The sequence below is a fragment of the Akebia trifoliata genome, chromosome 13 (genome assembly GCF_017979445.1).
Source record: "Akebia trifoliata isolate Shusen 1 chromosome 13, ASM1797944v1, whole genome shotgun sequence".
Taxonomy (NCBI): domain Eukaryota; kingdom Viridiplantae; phylum Streptophyta; class Magnoliopsida; order Ranunculales; family Lardizabalaceae; genus Akebia; species Akebia trifoliata.
In genome coordinates this window covers 32,898,819-32,918,729 of record NC_141387.1, presented here as the reverse complement: position 1 = coordinate 32,918,729, position 19,911 = coordinate 32,898,819, and the positions used below count along the sequence as shown (strand labels likewise).

Sequence of the window (19,911 nt, the reverse complement as noted above, 5' to 3'; positions counted from 1 at the left end):
GTAAGCGCACTTGTACTTATCTCATTTCTAATTATATATCTGATTCTACCCTCTCACCCTCCTACTAGAATTTTCTTGCTTCTGTTTCCACTGTTTATCTTCCTATTACTGTTGAGATGCTATTACCCATCCTAAGTAGCGAGAAACTATGATTGATGAGTTGAATGCTCTTGAAAAGACTCAGACTTAGGAACTTGTTCCTCTTCCACCTGAAAGGAAGGCAGTGGGATGCACTAAGTTTTCAACCTTAAGCATAATCTTGATGATTTTATTGCTCGTTATAAGGCCCATCTGATGGCCAAGGGTTATGCTCAGACTTATGAGATTAATTATCAGGAGACATTTGTTCAAGTTGCTAAGATGACCACCATTTGCGTTCTCTTTTTTGTTGTCGCTATTAGAAGATGGTCTCTCTTTCAGTTAAATGTCAAGAATGCATTTCTCAATGGTGATCTTCAGGAAGAAGTCTATATGGTCCAACCTCCTGGGTTTCTCACATCTATTTCTCCTACACATGTCTGTCGTCTTCGTCGTTCTCTTTATGGATTGAAACAGTCTCCTCGCGTATGGTCTGAGCGCTTTACTAAGACCGTGCATCAGTTTAGTTTCCATTAGAGTTCTGCTGATCACACCCTTTTCTTGCGTCACTCCCAGGGAAAAATTGTCGCTCTGATTGTTTATATGGATGATCTGGAGATGATGATACTAGCATTACCGAGGTAAAAACTTACTTAAGGCGTCAATTTGAGATTAAGGACCTTGGGCATCTTCGCTATTTTCTGGGTATTAGGGTTGTGCAGTCCCATTCCGGTATATTTATTTCTCAACGTAAGTATGTCCTTGATTTACTTAATGACTCAGGTCAACTTGGTTCTCGTCCCGCTGATACTCCTATTGAGCAGAATCACAGGTTGGCTGATTCTGAAGGGAGGTGTTTGTCAGATATTGGCCAGTAGCAACGTCTTTTGGGAAAATTGATCTACTTGTCTATGACTCGCCCTGACATTGCCTATGTTGTTAGTGTTTTAAATCAGTTTATGCACTAGCCCCGAACATCTCATCTTACTATTATCTATCGTATTCTTAGATATCTTAAGGGATGTCCTGGTCGAGGTATTTTATTCAGTAATCATGGTCATCTTCACGTTGAGGCATGGAAAGATGTAGATTATGCTGGTTCAGTGACTAATAGACAATCCACTTCTGGGTACTGTATTAAAGTTGCTGGCAACTTGGTAACTTAACGCAAGTAGCAAGATGTGATTTCTTGGTCCAATGCTGGGTCAGAATACAAAGCTATGGCACTTGAAGTGTGTGAGTTGTTGTGGCTCAAGACCTTACTAGTTGATTTCTGTCTTCATGTAACAGCCCCTTTCTCGCTATATTGTGATAATAAATCAACTATTAACATGCTACAAACCTGGTTCAGCATGATAGAACAAAGCATAATGAAGTTGATCGTCATTTCATAAGAGAAAAGATTGTTTCTAGGCAGATTTGTACTCCCTTTGTTCCTACATCTCAATAACTCGCTGATATTCTTACTAAAGGTGTTAGCAAAACCGCCTTTGAAGGTGTCTTATCCAAGTTGGGCGTTGTTGATATCCACGCACCAACTTGAGGGGGAGTGTGGAATAATTATGTTTCTATAAGGTTTTTTAGTCTGTGTGTCCTTTTTAATCTTTTCCTCTTCTCAAACTATGTAATCTTTTTAAAGCCTAATTAGGGCTAATTAATCTAATTTAATTTTCTCTCTCAATTTTAACTCATTTAGTCAATGAATTTTTAATCTCGGAATGTTAAAATACAGGAATGTCACATCCAATACGGTGTGAGACGAAACAAAAGAAAATTTTGAATCATGCTCAAAACTAATTTAACTATCAAAAATAATGATAGAAGAACACCATTCACCTGTTCTTGTCGGAGAAAGTCCAGTTTTGTCTTGTATAAGCTCACATATTTCCGACGATAACTTCTGTAGTACAGAAAAGTAAAGTTAGGAGTTTGATCTCCAAAAGATAACAATATTTAGAATCAACATAGTCCTAGTATGAGAGAGGATATAAATGCCAAAGTTAACATTCAAAGCAATGCAGATTACATCGGCACAGGGACAGGAAAAATGAGAGTAGAAAATACAGAACGTGGTAGAGAATTGCCTAAGGTATAGAACAATCCTGAGTTGGAACCACAGATCCAACTTGGGCTCTCCCACAGCCACATTCTATAAAGTCGTCCCCAAAAGATCTAAATTGCTCTAGATTGTTCCATTCATACTTCTTGGAAAACAACCATCTCTCTCTCTCAATGAATATAAATAACAGTACAACATAACACAATTCGGGTTACCAGTACATAGTACAGCAACGATGTTTTAAACCATGTCCCCGCAAGACAAGTTCTTAGAAATTAATCTACAACCATCAACCACTATTGGAATTATAATGTATCTTAAAATGAAAGAGAAAAACTAATATGTGAAACCAGACCTCAGAAATTTCAAGAAATAGTCTAATAAGATGAATTGCTCTTTTAAAGGTACAGATTAAAAAACAAAAAGGTGCAGTTCTGAACATTTTATCATAACTGGAAAAAAAATGATGAAGAACAGTTTTAACTTACATTCGCCAACCAAGATACCTCCAAGAACTCTTCCTTAACTTTCTACGGATATCTGATAATACTGATTCTTGAGCATAGTGCCACCACATTCTTTGCCAGCCCTTGAGTTCTCTTGATAAAGAATTACACCCAGGGCGATAACGTCCATATCTGGTAAATTCAAGAGAACACAAAAGATTCAGCATTATCCATGGTTTTATCAATGCTTGAGTAAATCAATGATTGTAAAGACTTTTTCAGAAAATATGAGGGGGTTAGATGATAAGCAGAAGAAGACTATAGTTAAAGCTTTGATAATCTCAAAAGGACCATATAAAATGAGTTGCAAGAAAACAAGCTCGAATAGGTCGATGAGTCAATCATTTCTTCTATTTGGAGCATAAAAGATAAGAGTTGGTCTGTGTTGCCTGATATTGTTCCGTTCCGAGGTGTTCTAGTCATATGGGAGGTTCATGTAGGTGTCTGAAACTTTGGTGGGGGCTTTTTCCTTTGTGCTCATTAACAAATGTGTTGGCGAGGAGTTCGAGTGGGATTTCTCAAGTGTCCATAGGCCTTCATTAGATAGGGAGAGGGACCAATTTTAGGAGTTGGAAGATATGTTTTCTTATTGGAGCTCATTGTGGTGCATAGGAGGAGAGTTTGGGATTCAAAGCTAAATAAAAGCATGAGAGATTTTGATGCTCTTGTGAACCGTAATCTGTTATTGGATATTCCTATGAGGGGAGGATCATTCACCTATCAAATAACCAGGAGTTCTTAGCTATTTTAGACTTGAACAGATTCTTGATCCCGAATTCTTAGGAGGAACATTTTAAACAGTGTCTCAAGTTTCTCTTCCCAAACCTACTTCAGTCATCCTATCCCTTTCAGGTTCAAGAACATGTGGCTTCTACATGAAAACCCTAAGGATCTCCTTGTGGCTTGGTGTAGGTTTTTTCAATTTCAAGGCAGGCCAAGATAAAGTTTCAGATGTAAATAAAAGCTTTGAAGCAGAATCCAAAGGTGTAAAACATGGAGGTTTTAGGGAGAGTTGACTTGAAGAAAAAGGAGATGTTGGCAGCTATTGAGACCTTGGACAGTAAAGAGAGAATTGAAGATTTAGGTGCAAAGGTGAAAAAAAAAAAAAAAGCAAAATGGACAGAATTTAAAAGTGGAATTCCAGAAAATACCCCTTACGGATGAAATTAGTTGGAAGCAAAAAAATATAGGGTGAGATGAGATGCTAGTAAAGATTCATAGATAGGAAATACACCCAATCAAAAAAAATATAACTTCTTATAAGGGTTTTATTACGCATAAAAATAGAGAAATTGGTGAGCACATTACCCATAGAATTATTGATGAGTGACTAAATTGAGCATTCGCTTATGTTGTGTTTTATGACCACACTCACTAATCAAGCAAAAGGGAAAATTGTACAAGATAACAAAATGATAAGACGTGAATTATGGAGATGAATGTTGGGAAAATATGGAACATGTTCATAGAACAAGAGTAGTATGGACGCACATGTTGAGATAGATGAATGAAAAGATGACAAAAGATACTAAAATATCAGCACATTCGACAGAATCTATGAATAGACCCAATAGAAGATAAAATAAAGTTGAATTTCATCTGTTCACCTATAATCTTAAAAAAAGTTCAAAAGTTGAACATGATAGAAAACGTTCATCAGCAAACAAATATGATCATGATTCCATACCAAACCAAAGTTTAAATTCATTTTGATATTGAGCAAAATGTTCAAGCATGTGTACCAAGCCACATAATAAAATCTGTTAGCAAAAGGCCAAATAATGATAATGATGTTGTTGCTGAAGTTGAAGATGATGATGAGTTGATGATGAAAAGAAATCACAAATTATTGAGCATACTTTTCTCTCAATTGGCATGTGGTTAGATAATCCCAAAGAATCAAGATTTGTTGCATCTGAATCTCGTTCAACAGCATGACCTAAAGAAATTTCATGGTGAAATAAAATTAGCACCACACCAGTAAAACTATCTACAAAATAATACAAGTTCAAACAGTTGCAAAAGGACCAACCAAGGCAGTCAACTCTGCAATAATCAAATATTGTGGAACACCATTCTCAAGCTTGCCAGATCTGTTCACCTGCATGGAGGAAATGTCCTACTCTCTATGACACCAGAATATGACAAGTATGCAATATAGATATAGTGAAAATATCCGAAAAGACATACGTAGGAGACCATTTTCTGGAACGCCTAGAACTATCAATGTTCTTCTTCTTCTTACTAAAAACCACAACCCGGGACATTTAAATATTCAATATGCACCAAAAACTTAAAATTAATAAAAAAGTGAACATAAGCGAGCAAGGGAGTAGGAACCGTAAGTGTGATTTATAAAAGTGTCTATTTCCTATGGGAGAAAAATGATGTAGCAGATCATTTGTTCTTCCTCCTTTAAAAGCAACGCACAAGAAGCACAAATAGTGTGGTGGACATATACATAGAAGCCTATTGCATGTAGGAAATCATCTCCCTAATTATATGGTTTCTCTACATATTAATGCAATAGTTACTCATTATTAATAGAAGGATCGGAAAGTTAAGGCAAATTCTTGAAGCTTCAGCAATTTTCACTTTTTTATTAATTTTAAAAATGGTTACCCCTCCCTATTAACAATGGTGGAATGTAATAACGGTCGGAGGAGCACAATTTTGGTGGAACGTAAAACGTTCGAGCTTAAGGAAGTTTGGATTCGGAATTGCAAAGCTATAGAGGTGAAGGAAAAGGGCAAAAGGTTCGAGTCGGTTCTACATTTGAAGGAGGAGGAAGCAGTTTGGGTTTTGAAGAATGTAGATCTTGCTAGAGGTTCTTTGAACAACTACAGGACTAAGTATTCCAAGGACGACAAAATCTTTGTTATCCAGGGCGAGTAGAATAGCTACGGCAAATTCTTGAAGCTTCAACAATTTTTGGAAAGTTTTGGTTCGCGAGGAATTAGGTTTCCGGACGGTTCGGGAAGCAAGGGTTGGGGGGAAGTATACCTTGCTCTCAAGATGATGCTAAAACTAGATGAGAAGATGAAGACACCTGTGAAGGAGGATGGGTTGGCCAAATCATGGGCCGAGGTTGTTCGAAAACCTCAAGGCTCAAAGTTAGGGGCCACTGGTGTTTCGGGGTTGGAGGTGAGTTCTAGTCCTAGAGACAGTCAAGCATTTAACAAGGGTAAAGGCTTCGGAAACTGGAGACCCATTCATCTGTAAGACGAGCTCAATGGAGGCAGATTGGGAAGGATTCTTATCGGTTATTAGGCAGAGTTTAGTTCATCCGTTACCGATTAAATTACTAGCTTAGGAGGCATCTATTCAAATCTTAATGTTGGGGAGCAAATCAGAATTTTTTAAGATTAACACTAGGAGATTGATCTCAGTGGGAAACTCGTCCTTTAATTTACGTCCATGGTTTGCAGACTGTAATAGTTTAAAACCAGTTTGGAAGGAAGGAGGTTCTTGGATTTGAATCAACGGCTTGCCATTCCATTTATGGGGGAACTTTACATTTAGAAGGATCAAAGCTCAGTTGGGAGGTCTCATGGAGGTGGATGAGAATACTGCTCGTCGCTCCAGGTTAGACAACGTGAGATTGAAAGTTTGCAGTTCTCCACGGAAGATGCCCTGTGGCATCTATCGTTGGGTTGACGGGTTCAGATACAGGTTAGGGATAGAGGTGGCAAGTGTTCAAGGCGAGGGGCTGGATCTCTCTAAGAACTTGGGTAATAAAGTGAAAAGGGTCAATACCTCAATCGAGATAGGCATGCAGTGGACGAGAAGTGCTCGCAGAAGGAGGAAAGGGTAGAACAGCTGGCGATACCTGGCGTTAAAGTCTTGGTTGGGGAGTTATCAAACCCGGTAGAAGGTTTCGTACGCAACAAGCTTCTGAATTTGAAATTCAAACATCGTTATTACATTGGCACACGTGGTAAGTGCATTAATGGCTTGAAGACATGCCGATAGGATAAGGAGCAGGTTCGTGCAGTCAAGTTGCTAGCTAAAGTAGCTAAAAATTTAGAATATATGAGGTGGTTGCAAGTTAGTGGGGCAGTGGAATGTATCGAGCCCAAGAGTAATGGTGCTAGGCACATGGTTTCAGGGACCAGAGGTAATAGTGATAGGCTTAGTAATGAGGCTCATAACTTGGGGGGTATTGGGCCGGGTAATGAGGATGATCTGGGCAGGGCCGCAGTTTTAAGTAGTCTAAAGTTAGGTCTGTTTAGGGAGAGCAAATCCAAGACAGATCCTGGTTATGTTGGAGATAGGCTAGGTGGGCCCAACAAGGCGGCTGGGCTGAAGAATAAGAAGGTCGTGGGTATTCTGAATTGGTCTAAAGAGGTTAGAAGGAGGTCCAGTAATAGGTTTAAAGGGGACGAAGATTAGTTGTCGACCCATTCGATTTCAGAAGAAGCAAACTGTGTTTGCAAGGGTAACCGAAGGTACTGCGTACAGTGATAAGGAGCTAGAGTTTTGGAGGGGATCTGAAGTAGAAGGGACGCCAAGTCCAGTGGGAGTGGATCAAAGAAGCTCTAGGAAGGCGACAAGTGAGTTCGGAAAAACTCTTTTAGACGGAAGGAGCCTGGAGAGGAAAGATAAGACTGGTTTAGGTTCAGAAGTTGCGGTAACAGTCGTCTCACCGAAGGCATACTTGGAGAGATTACGACAGACGGAGAGTTGATTATTTCTATTTCCCACTCTATCCTTGCAAAAGTTAGCGATTACGAGGGAGTGGAATGCGAATGGGGAATTTAGGGTATGTTCACAAGCTGGCAGCTGGGACCAGGGTTTCAAGACAGAGGGTAGTTTCTTTTTCTCATTGTTGTGTGCTCCAAGAAAATCAATCTTAGTGCCAGTTATGGGTGGTAACAGGGAGGCAGTGAGGTTATGCAATCTGTTGTTAAGTAAAAGGGATAAAATTAGTGTTCAACCAACTATGAGGCGAGGAAATCAGCTAGGATAGGATAAAGTGTTCTATTGTGAGCCCGAGAAGGGGAGGGATGTGTCGAAAGCTCTACAGAGACAAGGGAGGCCTTCTGAAGAATCTATAGAGACCAGTTCATCGGAAAAACTGGGGAAGGATTGTATGGATTATCAGAATAATTTGGTGAATCTCACAGAGCAGGTTTTGGCCAATATGCTGGAATCGGGTCTGAAAGTGGGCATGTACGTCAGAAATGAAGGTAATATGTCTCAGTTATTGATCAATGTGGCCTTGAGGACTAGCAAGGGAGTGGCTTTATGTATGCAGAAGGCAGTGGGGCAGTGGCCTTTATCAAGGGGGTGTTCCTTTGACAGGGGAGTTGTGGAGATGTCACCAAAAAATCATTTTCATTTTGAATTTTCAAGGTTAAAGGTTACAAGACTTTTATCGCCTTGTGACAATATGGTTAAGGAGAGAAACAAAACACTGAAGAAGGAAATTGTTCGACTCAAGAGATCTGTGGAGGAATTTCCGCTCACAACCACAAAAGGGAAGAAAGTCGGAAGGAACTTAGTTGGTCTTAATGTCGCTTAAAATTTTCTCCTAAAACGTGAGGGGTTAGAATGCGGCCACGAAAAGAGCAGCAGTTAAAGTATTCTTACATCATCAGAAGCCCCATAATGTGGTTCTGTAGGAATCAAAGCTAGAAAAGGTAGATGAAAGGGTGATTAAGGAGATTTGGGGCATCCAATCCATAGGATAGTGCGAGCTTCCTTCTTGGGGGGCGTTGGGTAGAATCATCCTATTGTGGAACAGGAAGAAGGTGGTGGTGGAAGATAATCTCATAGGGGCTTTCTCAATTTCAATTTTATGCAAGAGGATTGGAGAAGAATTTACTTGGGTTTTTTCAGGGGTGTATGGCCCGATGATAGAGAGTGAGCGGAGTTAGTTATAGGAAGAATTAGATGACATCAGAGGACGTTGGGATAAACTGTGGGTTTTGGGGGGTGGTTTTAATGTTACTCGTTTCTCATTCGAGAAGAGCGGGGGCTCGAGACTTACTCCAAAAATGTGCAGATTCTTGGAGTTTGTTGATCGTAACAAATTGATTGATCTTCCGCTTGGTAGGGGTAGGTTTACGTAGTCAAATAATCAAGATAGCCCAATTCTTATAAGATTGGACCGTTTTCTTGTTTCTTTGGGTTGGGAGGAGCACTTTGAGAAGATCATCTAGGAAAAATGGCCGAACCCTATGTCAGATCACAGTCCTATTTCGCTGGTGGCGGGGATGCCAAGGAATCGTCTTATACCCTTTAGATTTGAAAAGATGTGGTTAGATCATCAAGACTTTGGGTAGTTGGTCCACACTTGGTGGAATGAGCTATCGTTTGAGGGTAGACTAGGGAAAGTGTTAGGTCTGAAACTGAAGGCTATCAAAGAAAAGTTGAAAATCTGAAACAATGAGACCTTTGGTTCGGTGACTGCAATGAAAAGCGTTGTGATGTTGGAATTACAAGAGCTAGAGGTTAAGGAATAGTGTGGATGCTTAGGCGAGGGGGAGAGATTGCGTCGAGTGAATCTTAAATTCAAATTTCAAAAACTAGCTACTAGGGAACAAACCTGTTGGAAACAAAAGTCGTGAATTCGTTGGCTAAAGGAAGGGGATAGAAATACTTCTTTCTTCCACCGTATTGCGAATTTTAATAGTCGGGTCAATTTTATTTCAAAGCTGAAAGTTAATGGTTCGTGGAAGGTGGGTGAGAAGGAGGTTTGTGAGGGAGTAGTGCAATTCTATAAGAGCCTTTACTCGAAGGAGCACGTGATTAGGCCTACATTAGATTCCCTTCATTTTGATAGCATTTCCCTATATCATAAAAGGTGGCTTGAGAGACCGTTCAAGGCAAATGAAGTGTGTGAAGTGGTCAGCGGTCTGGCTAGTGATAGGGCCCCGGGGCCAGATGGTTTATCTCTAGTCTTTGTTAAAGCTTGTTGGGGAACAATGAGAGATGATGTGATGGTGTCCATTGAAGACTTTTATAGGGAAGGCTTTTTAGACTTGGGTTCTAATTGCACTTTCATCGCTTTGATCCCTAAAGTGTCGGGTATAGAAGACATAACGGATCTTAGACCGATCAGTTTGGTGAGTTCAGTTTATAAAATTATCTCGAAGGTTTTGGCTTCTAGGCTTAATTTAGTGTTTAGAAATGTCATTGGTCCAGCTCAAGGAGCGTTTGTAGCAGGGAGATAAATTTTGAATGGGATTCTCATAGCAAATGAATGTATTGACTCACGTAGAAAAGCTAAAGTCCGGGGTTTAGTCTACAAGTGAATCTAGAGAAAGCCTATGATCATGTAAACTGGAATCTAGTGAAGTATCTGTTGCGGAGAATGGGGTTTGGTGAAAAGTGGGTCCGATGGGTCATGAAGTGCATTTCCACTCCCACTTTCTTAATCTTGGTTAATGGATCTCCAACGTGTTATTTCAAAAGCTCTAGGGGTCTTCGCCAAGGAGATCCATTATTGCCCTTTTTGTTTGTGATAGTTATGGAATCGTTGGAAAGGATGTTGTCCAAGGCAGTGGTCGAAGGGGAGCTTACTGGTTTTTCCACCAGAGTGGGAGGGCATATGATTTGTCACCTCCAGTTTGCAGATGATACCTTAATTTTTTTGGATCATTTGCTGAGACAATTGAGCTTTTAAGTGGTTTGCTAGGGTGTTTCAGGGCAATTTCTAAAATTTTGGTCAATCTTCGCAAGAGTAAGTTGTTTAGAGTAAGAGATGAGGAAGAGGTGGAGGTGGCGGCGGCTTGCTAGGATTCTAGATGGGTGTTCTGACATCCACGTACTTGGGGCTTCTTTTGGGTATGGATTACACTAGTAAGGAAATTTAGGAGTCGGTTCTTGAAAGGATGAGAAAGAAACTAAGCTCTTAGAAAGCCAAGTAAGCGTTTGGATAGGACTCCTTGGCTACTTCTGACTCTTGCGGGGAGTTAGAAGTCGTTTGGATGCGTTTGGATGAACAACTCCTTCGAAGAGTTACTCCACGCAAGAGCAAGAAATTACTCTTTGTGAAGAAGTCGAGAAAACCTATTTCTCAAAACTCATCTTGCGGGGAGTCAAAATCTAACGGTTCATTTTACCAAAATACCCTTAACTTTATTAATTTTCTATGAAAATATCCCTTATTCATTTGCTCTTAAATCAAACGAAAGAAACCTTTATTAATAATTTTTTTTTTTTTAATTTTGAGTATAATGGATTTAAACACATTATATTAATATTTAATATTTAAAATATTATATTAATATTGATTATATTATATTATATTAATATTTATAGTTAAACACATTATATTAATATTTATAGTTAAAATGTCAAAAACAATATAGTTTGAAGGCATATTATGACATTAAAAGACAGTCTGTCAATTTTTTTTTTTAATATTATGTCATATTATGTCAAAAATAGTCTGTCAATTTTTTTTTTAAATTTTGAGTATAATGGATTTAAACACATTATATTAATATTTACTACTTAAAATATTATATTATATTATATTAATATTTATTATATTATATTATATTAATATTTATAGTTAAAATGTCAAAAAGCAATATGGTTTGAAGGTATATTATGACACTAAAAGACAGTCTATCAATTTTTTTTTTTAAATTTTGAGTATAATGGATTTAAACATATTATATTAATATTTATAGTTAAAATGTCAAAAACAGTATAGTTTGAAGGCATATTATGACACTAAAAGACAAAAAACAGTAACTGGTATAATCTAAGGGCATTCTGGTCTTTTTTTTAGAAGTCATGAGAAGTCAGTATGGTTCCCAAACAGACTTCCAGTACAAAAGTACTTCTACCAGTAGTTCACAGAGTTGATTGCCAAACGTTCTTTTTGCACAGAATTACTTTTCCAGCTCCTCCACAGAGTACTTCAGCTCCTATTCTTTGCAAGAGTAGTTCTGTTCCTGGTATCCAAACAGGCCCCAAGCTTTTATCCAAAGGGGGGAAGATTACTCTCATTAAAAGTATTTTGGCTAGTATTCTCATTTACACTTTTTCGTTGTTTTCCCTGCCTTGGAATGTGGAAGTGCAATTAGATAGAATCTGCCAGGATTTTTTGTGGCACGGTAAAGAGGGCTTAAGAAAACATCATTGGGTGAGTTGGAAAAAGTTATGCTTTGCTAAGAGGAATGGGAGCCTGGGTTTTTGTAATTTTGGTTACATGAATTCGGCTCTGCTGGGAAAGTGGCTTTGGAGGTTTGGGGAGGAAGGAGAGAGTCCTTGGAGGAAAGTAATTGTGAATAAATATGAGGTGAATGAAAATGGGTGGGAGAGTGGTCTGGCTAAACAGGCGTCGGGGTGTGGGGTATGGAAAGGTATCCTTAGAAAACTTTCATATCCTAAGAAAAAAGTGAAATGCAAAGTGAGGAGGGGGAGTAAGGTGAAATTCTCGGAGGATTGGTGGTGTGAGAATGATCATTTTAAGGACCTCTTCCTGGATCTTTTTGCTTTGTCGCTGAAAAAGAATTAAATTATCTCGTGTTTCAAAAGTTTTGATAATGGGGTGACTAATTGGGATTTTAGGTTTAGAAGATCTTTTAATGATTGAGAGGTGGATAATCTTGGGACGTTAACTTTTTTGTTGGAAAACAGTAGCATGGAGAGCTCCTCGGAAGATTAGAGAGTGTGGGAAAGTACTAGGGATGGGAAATTTACAGTGAAGTCTATGTATGAGGGTATTGCTCCTAGTACAGTAACGTCTTTTCCTTACTCATTTGTTTGGGGTGGTAAGATTCCTCCAAAGATTTCAACTTTTATTTGGATGGGGACTTTAGGAAAACTTGCTACTATGGACCAGTTGATTAAAAGGGACTCTATTTTGTCAAATCAGTGTTGTATGTGCAGATCTCAGGCGGAAACGGTGGACGACTTACTTATTCATTGTCGGGTGGCTCACCACATTTGGTCACACTTTTTATCTTTGTTTGGTATCGCGGGTTGTTTTTCCAGATCAGTTAAATCACTCTGGAGTCTTGACTGTCATGGGAAGATCTTTCTCGTCTTCCAAACGGATTCTTTTGTTCTTGGTTCCTTTCGCCATTTAATGGGGAATTTGGAAACATCGCAATCAATGCATTTTTTAGGGGAAAGAGGCTATGATGGAAGGATTAGTTCATTCTATTTTGAAGCTCATGTTTTCTTGGAGTAAACTTTAGAAGGATTTTAAGGGGGCCTTCTTTGAAGATTTTGTTATGAGATGGGATAGGGTTTGTTCGTTGTCGTGAGAGTCTTTTGTTTGTTTTTCGTTGTTGTTTGCCTTTCTTTTATCTTGTTTCTTTTCTTTAATTTAGGTTGGTCATCTCGACCCCTCTCGTTTTCCTTCTCTTAATAAAATTATCTTTATTGATAAAAAAAATAAGAGAAAAATAAGAAGAAAACAAGATTAACATGGTAGCTTTCAAGCACGGCATAATTACTGTACAACATAAGCTTAATATTTCATGGATTATAAAAACGAATTTGTAAAAACTCAATTCTCATACAATATATTCATGAGCCATGCAACCAATAACAAAAACAAAAAAGTGAAATTGATTAAATGTTTCAAAATGTTGTTTTGCTTCAGGATGTTTCAACCGAGACCTCCTGGTATTGAGCTATTGGAAAAAACAATTAGTTCATTCTAAATAGGTTTAGGTTTCAATATGTTTCAGATTGTATCTGTTTGGCTTGCAATACATACCAATATAAATGGTACAATCAAAATTCATTCCATCACTCTTGTTTGTTAGAAAAAACCCACAAGATTGTGCACTACCCATGCCTATACCATGAAAAAAACATGCCCAAATATCGAATTCGTTTCAATGTGTTATACATGACATTAGCACAGCCCAACAAGGCCAAAATAAGCAGATTCAGTGGTTGACCTAGCCTACAAAAGTGGGTCCCACACGGCTAGGCAGTGACCGCAACTGGCAGCTCGTCAATCGAAGCTTTGTGAATGAAATAAATGCCCAGTATGATTGGCCTTCTGTTTTGATGTTCTCTTCTGAAATTCTCCAAAAGACTTATCATCCTTTTTAAGGAGGAGTGCTTGTACACCTCTCCTCATGGCCACCAATGCCATCTCATGGCACATCCTTGCTCAACCTAAGGCTAGCTCAAGGCATTCCTGGCTCAAGCTAAAACGAGACAATTGGCTTCGGATTGTGTCGATACTCAAAGTTCTACTGTTGACTTGGAACCTATTTGAATTATCTTTGAAAAAGAATCAAGTTATTTATGCTTTCAAGAGTTCTATTAATGACACGTTGAATTGGGACTTTGAGTTTAGAAGAACTTTCCACAACTGGAAGGTGTATACGCTAGGGAGGTTAATTTTTATGGTGGAAAATAACTATGTGCAGAATTCTTTGGAAGATAAGAAACTGTGGGGAGGCACTCATGATGGAAAGTTCACGGTTAAATCTCTGTATGTTGGTCTTGCCCCAAATAGTACATCGGTCTTCCCTCACTCATTCCTCTGGGGTGGTAAAATTCCTCCTAAGATATCGATTTTCCTTTGGTTGGCGACTTTAAGGAGACTAGTGACTTTGGACCAGTTAATCAGAAGAAGCTTCATCTCTCCAAATCAGTGTTATATGTGTAGATCCCAAGAAGAAACAGTGGATTACTTATTCATTCATTGCTAGGTGGCTCCTCACATATGGTCGCACTTCTTATCTTTGTTCGGGATAGCGGGTTGTTTTCCTTGCTTAGTCAAATCGGCTTTGAAATCTTGATTGGTGTGGGGAGGTTCTTTCTTGTCTTCTAAATGGATTCGTTGGTTCTTGACTCCATTTGCAATTTGTTGGGACATCTGGAAATAACGCAATCGCTGCATCTTTGAAGGAAAAATTTCTACGATGGAAAGATTAGATCTTTTTATTTTGGAGCTCATGTACTCTTGGAGTAAACTTTATAAAAAGTTCAAGGGGGTCTTCTTTAAAGACTTTGTTGTGCAGTGGAATAGGGTTTGTTCGTTGCTGAGAGAGTAACTTGTTGTTCGTGCTTTGTTGTTTTCTTTCCTTCTTTTGCTATGTCATTTTTTTTTATCTTGTTGGTCTCCTTTGTTCTGGGTTGGTCACCTCGACCCCCTCATTTTCTTTTTAATAAATTTATCTTTATCGATCAAAAAAAAAAAAGTTTCAAGCTGCTACTTACAGCAGTAATACATCAGTGCACTCTTATTGAAAGCAGGGGATATAAGATGTCAAAGGACCTGCAGAGGTACAAGTGAAGACTTTTTCGAAGGTGCACTAGGGAATGGCAAAGGACAAGACTTCTATGAAGGCATGTCAGGAGTCAACAAAGTGAACGCAATTCCTAGCAACAGAAGATTGTTGGATGCAGTAGTGTCTGCGGATGCTCATGTATGTGGGCAGCTATAAATGAGAACTAGGAATCAAGATTGCGAAATGTAGTTGGGCCTCGAATGATGGGTTCAGTGAAACGATAATGGTTGCTGGACATTTGGTGGGCTGTTCAAATGAGAACCAGGAGTTGGGGTCGCGAAACGTAGATGGACCTAAATGACAGGTTCAACAAAATGATGATGACCATTGGAGACTTGGTGTGAGACACCTCTACTGGAACTCAAGTCAATGTAACAAGCCTACAAAAGTCAGAATCATGGGTTTGGGATGAGACATTCTCAATAAACTGGCTTCATCCTAACTCGCCAATTTCAAAGGCCTAAGTGTAGTTGAGGTATAGGTCGAGGAATTATGTAATCTTGCAAGTTGTCTATTGTGATAGATGCCCTTGGTGCTCCCAAATGTGGGGCACCAAGATTGTGGTCCCAGGTGGATGTGGATCACGGGATCTCCATTTCGATACGTGAAAGGAGCTGCATCTTGCAAAGTTTCCCTAAGCCTAAGGGTAACCACCCTACAAGGCATGTGATAACAACCGTGTACATTGCTTCAACTAAGGGAGGAGGAACCTTGTACGTCCTCAAGAAAATGGGGCAGATTGCGTCAGAATTACACTCAAGTGGGGAGAAATTCCATGTAGCTCGCTCATTTCACCCAGTGCTCAAGAAAAATATGAGTTCTTGGTTAGACCATCGATGAGAAATTCAACTATGGGATGCAATGGAGTTGGTGTCATGGATTGCATGATGCAAACAAAAGAAACAGAACTAAATAGCCTTGGTGAAAGGGGAAAAATCATACAAATGCGAGAGAGCAAATACTAAGAAAGAAAAACAAGACAAAAAGAGAGCATGTGTAACGCCAAGAAAAGAAAAGTTCAAGAAAGGACCCTTTTGGTGTAGTCCATTGTTTCATTCCCAAGTTTAATGTGCAAGCCAAGTAAAGCGTATGCATGTCCAAGCTGATTCTGTGACAAACTGCGGAGTTTGGGTAGGCAATATTGTGAAGGCAATCAGAAGGTGGCATATGATCAAATGAGGCACGTGCATGAAGTTGGCATGATATCGGAATCAGTTTCGACATGGACCTCACCAAGTTGAGTGGGACAGTATCATGGTTGTTTTATCATTTTATACAAGACCACGACTTCAGCTCGTCCCAACAAAACCAAAGCAAAAAAAGATTCAATGGTGGGGGCCTACATAGCCTGTAAAAGTGGGTTTCATGATTTCATCCAGCAAGACAACTATATTCGAGAATGCATCTACGGAACCAATGTTGACACAAGTCCAATGCAAATAATGGATAGTCAATCGGACCTTTGAGAACAAACTAAAGACCTAGTATAATTGGCCTCCAGTTTTGAAGTTCCCTTCTAAAAACTTTAAAAAGACTTAATATCCTCTTTAAGGAAGGGTGGGCCCCAACCCCAACCCCAAGGCACCAAGGCCATCTCATGAGCACATCCTAGATTCACCCAGGGCGGACTCAAGAAAATTCTGAAGGGGGTCATCCAAAGTTCTCGTGGGAGCTTCGGAATGCCCTGGGAAGGTGTCAGACAGGAATTGACAGTAAGACAATCTTATGGGCCATGAGGTCTAGCACATGTGTGAATTATGCCTCCGATATGCAACTAGTGCAGGTCAAGGACATGCCTTCCCTTAGATGGTCAACATTGGTTATCCCAAACCATATGGGACAGGTATGCCTAGGTATAGGTTGCTCGATACGAAATGGTCGAGTAGTGACGTGTCACATGGCATTGTAACATTGTATGGGTGTCGTCCGTTGGTACACTGGAAACAGACTCAATATGGGGCGTTGACCATGTCATACGTCCCCTATGCATCATGCAACCCTTGTATTGCCTCGAGACACCTGGATTAGGGCCCCAAAATATAATTGTGCATATGGAGCCCTCGACACAATTAACATTCGTATATGTTGTTCAAAGAACCAAGGCATTGTCCCGTGTAAGGTACTCAAGGCTTTTGTTAGTTGGGCTATCTAGTGCGTCACACAGTCCCTCCACTATTGGACCTATAAGAGTGTGACACCCAGTCAGACATACTGTTAAATAACTTTTTTTTATTAGTTCTACAGATCTTTTGTCCTTTTTAGTCTTTTCACTTATTAGATCATATAATTCCCTTAAAGCCTAATTAGGGCTTAGTAATGAATACTTTTGATAGTTCTCTTAATTTTAACTTGGTATCAGAGCCAAGTTCCATCTCCTCTCCATCCTCCTTGCTACAATCCCATCGCACAACCCCTCTCGTAAATCTACCTCACAACCTTTCAGTTCAGTGCAAATAATCACTCCCTACGGGGGTTGTTTTACTCCATCCCTAATCACAACATGCGTTAGGGTCGTTAAAACTCATTGAAACTTTACGGTAACAGCAGGGTTGCTATTCTTAGGCCAACTGATGGCTCTAGAGGCTTACGGCAATAGTTTCTAGATTGTTTTGGAACTCACGATCACAACAGAGTTGTTGTTTACATCGTTTGGAACCCACGAACACAGCAAAGTTGCTGTTTCGAACTCACAAACACAGTATGTGCATCGTCTAGGGTCAGTAATCATCGTCTGTGGTCTGCGATTACTAAAGGTTGGTATTTGGAGTTAAGACTGGGGTTTGCGATCATCGTTTGGGGTCTGCGATCACCAAAGGGTGGTGTTTGGAGTCATCAATCACAGCAGAACCATCGTATGAAGCCTACGATTAGCCATAGGTTGGTGTTTTGAAGCCTGCGACCACTGCAAAGATATCATCTGCAGCCTACGATCAGCATAGAGGTTGTTTGAAGACTCGTCTGAGGTCGGCAATCAGCACAGAGGCTGTTTTGGAACCTGTAACCACTGCAGGATTATCGTCTGAGGCATACAACCAGCACTGGATCTGTTTGGAAGCTCGTCTACTACCTGCAATCAGCACAGGGTGCTTCTTGGATCTGTTTGGAGGGTTGTACTCACAGCAAGGGTGCTGTTGAGAGCCATCTTCTCGTCCTCTTTGAGTTCTCTTCAAACCAAAATGCGTAGAAATTTTTTTTTTTAAATGGCCTCTAAGACGTCCTCTTCCTCGATCACCAGTAATAGTAATGGCTCAAGTGGTTTTCCTTCTCACTCAACTGACTTTCCAGGAATTCAGATTACCACTGTGAAATTAGATGACCCTAATTATCTTCTTTGGACATGATCGGTTGAAATATTCATTGGTGGAAAAGGAAAAATCGAATACCTCACGGGAGCGGACAAACAACATGCACACACCGACACTTCTTACTCGCACTGGTTTGCTGATGATTATATGGTTCGTTCTTGGTTGGTTACGTCTATGCAACTACACATTGCAACTGGGTTTATGTTCTCATCAACAGCAAAACAGATATAGGACTCTGCAAAGAGCATTTACTCGCAATGTTAAAACAACGTTCGGATCTTTAACTTAGAGCATGAGATTTCTCGTCTTTCACAAGGTGATTCTTCAGTTACCACTTATATATCACAACTACGTGCTCGGTGGGAAGAGTTGACCTTATATTCCTCGTCCTACGCTTGGAAGAATCCTCTATATGAGACATTATATGCGTCGATTCTGAAAAAGAATCGAGTTTTTCAGTTTCTAACCGGTCTATGAGAGGAGTTTGAGTATGCGAGAGTTCATTTATTGGGTATGGATCCCTTTCCATCCCTACAGACTGCGTATTCTTATGTCTTAACTGATAAAAGTCATCGCGCAGCTATTCTACCACATTCTTCAAGAGACACCTTTGCCATGTTTGCTCGCCTACCTTCTCCACAACTTCCTAGTGGGTCTCTGCCTACCCGTCAGCGACATAAGTGTAATCATTGTGGGAAGTTGAGTCACGTGAAGGCTCGTTGTTATGCACTTCATGGTTGTCCTAATCAGCAGCGTCACCAATCTCAACAATCTTCAGCTCATGTAGTCTCTCAACCGACTACTGATTCAGCACCTCTTTTACCTACTACATCCTCTTCAGACTCAGTATCTCTATCCCAGGCTGAGCTTGACAAGTTCAGGAAATTTTTCAATCAGATGGAGACCTCATCTCAGCCGGTTTCTACCTTCACTCACTCAGGTACCTTTGCATCTGCACACAGTGTTTCCATCACTTCCTCACCATGGATCATTGATTTTGGTGCCTCAGATAACATGATCGGTACGTCCTCCCTATTTAAAACCTATAGTATTTGTTCTGGTCATCGCAAGGTTCGCCTGGCTGATGGTTCTTTGTCATCCATAGCTGGTCAAGGTCATTTACGCGTTACATCTTCTTTATCCTTAACTAACACACTACATGTTCCTCAACTTACTACTAACCTTGTCTTTGTTAGTAGTCTTACCGAAAATTTGAACTGTAGTGTAACATTTTATCCCTCTCATTGTGTCTTTCAAGATCTGGAATCAAAGAAGACGATTGGCACTAGACGTGAAGTGAATGGATTGTATCTCTTGGACGTTCCTGATTCACCTAACACCCATTCTGCTCTTCAGCTTAGTAGTAGTAGTAATCAGTCTAATAAGGCTCTTGTAATGCGTTGGCATTTACGCTTAGGTCATATTTCCTTTGGTTATTTGAAACACATATTCCCTACTTTATTTAATAATAACAATTTGCTTGATTTTTCTTATGAAACTTGTCAATTAGCTAAACGTGTGCGTTCTTCTTATCCTATTAGTATGAATACTACTACACCTGCTATGTTCTTCTTATCCTATTGGTTTTTGCTATTTTATCTTATTCATCGATGACCACAGTCGTACGACTTGGGTTTATTTTATGAAACACAAGTGTGAGGTTTATGAGATCTTCAAGCAATTTATTGCTATGGTTCACACCCAATTTGATCGTACCATCAAGACCTTCCGTTCTGATC

General features: G+C 39.6%; 1 protein-coding gene across 4 annotated transcripts in view; it reads right to left on the bottom strand.

Annotated features, from left to right (window-relative positions):
• LOC147388379 (vacuolar protein sorting-associated protein, putative (DUF1162)) overlaps positions 1–19,911 on the bottom strand; it is a 91,074-nt gene that overhangs the window by 55,254 nt on the left and 15,909 nt on the right. For all 4 annotated transcript variants that reach the window (XM_086420414.1, XM_086420415.1, XM_086420416.1 and 1 more), the window contains 4 exons: positions 4,676–4,744; positions 4,503–4,582; positions 2,626–2,775; positions 1,915–1,978 (listed from right to left, as the gene is read on the bottom strand). In XM_086420414.1, coding sequence (XP_086276540.1) covers positions 1,915–1,978; positions 2,626–2,775; positions 4,503–4,582; positions 4,676–4,744 — 363 coding nt within the window. The remainder of the gene's footprint in view (positions 1–1,914; positions 1,979–2,625; positions 2,776–4,502; positions 4,583–4,675; positions 4,745–19,911) is intronic.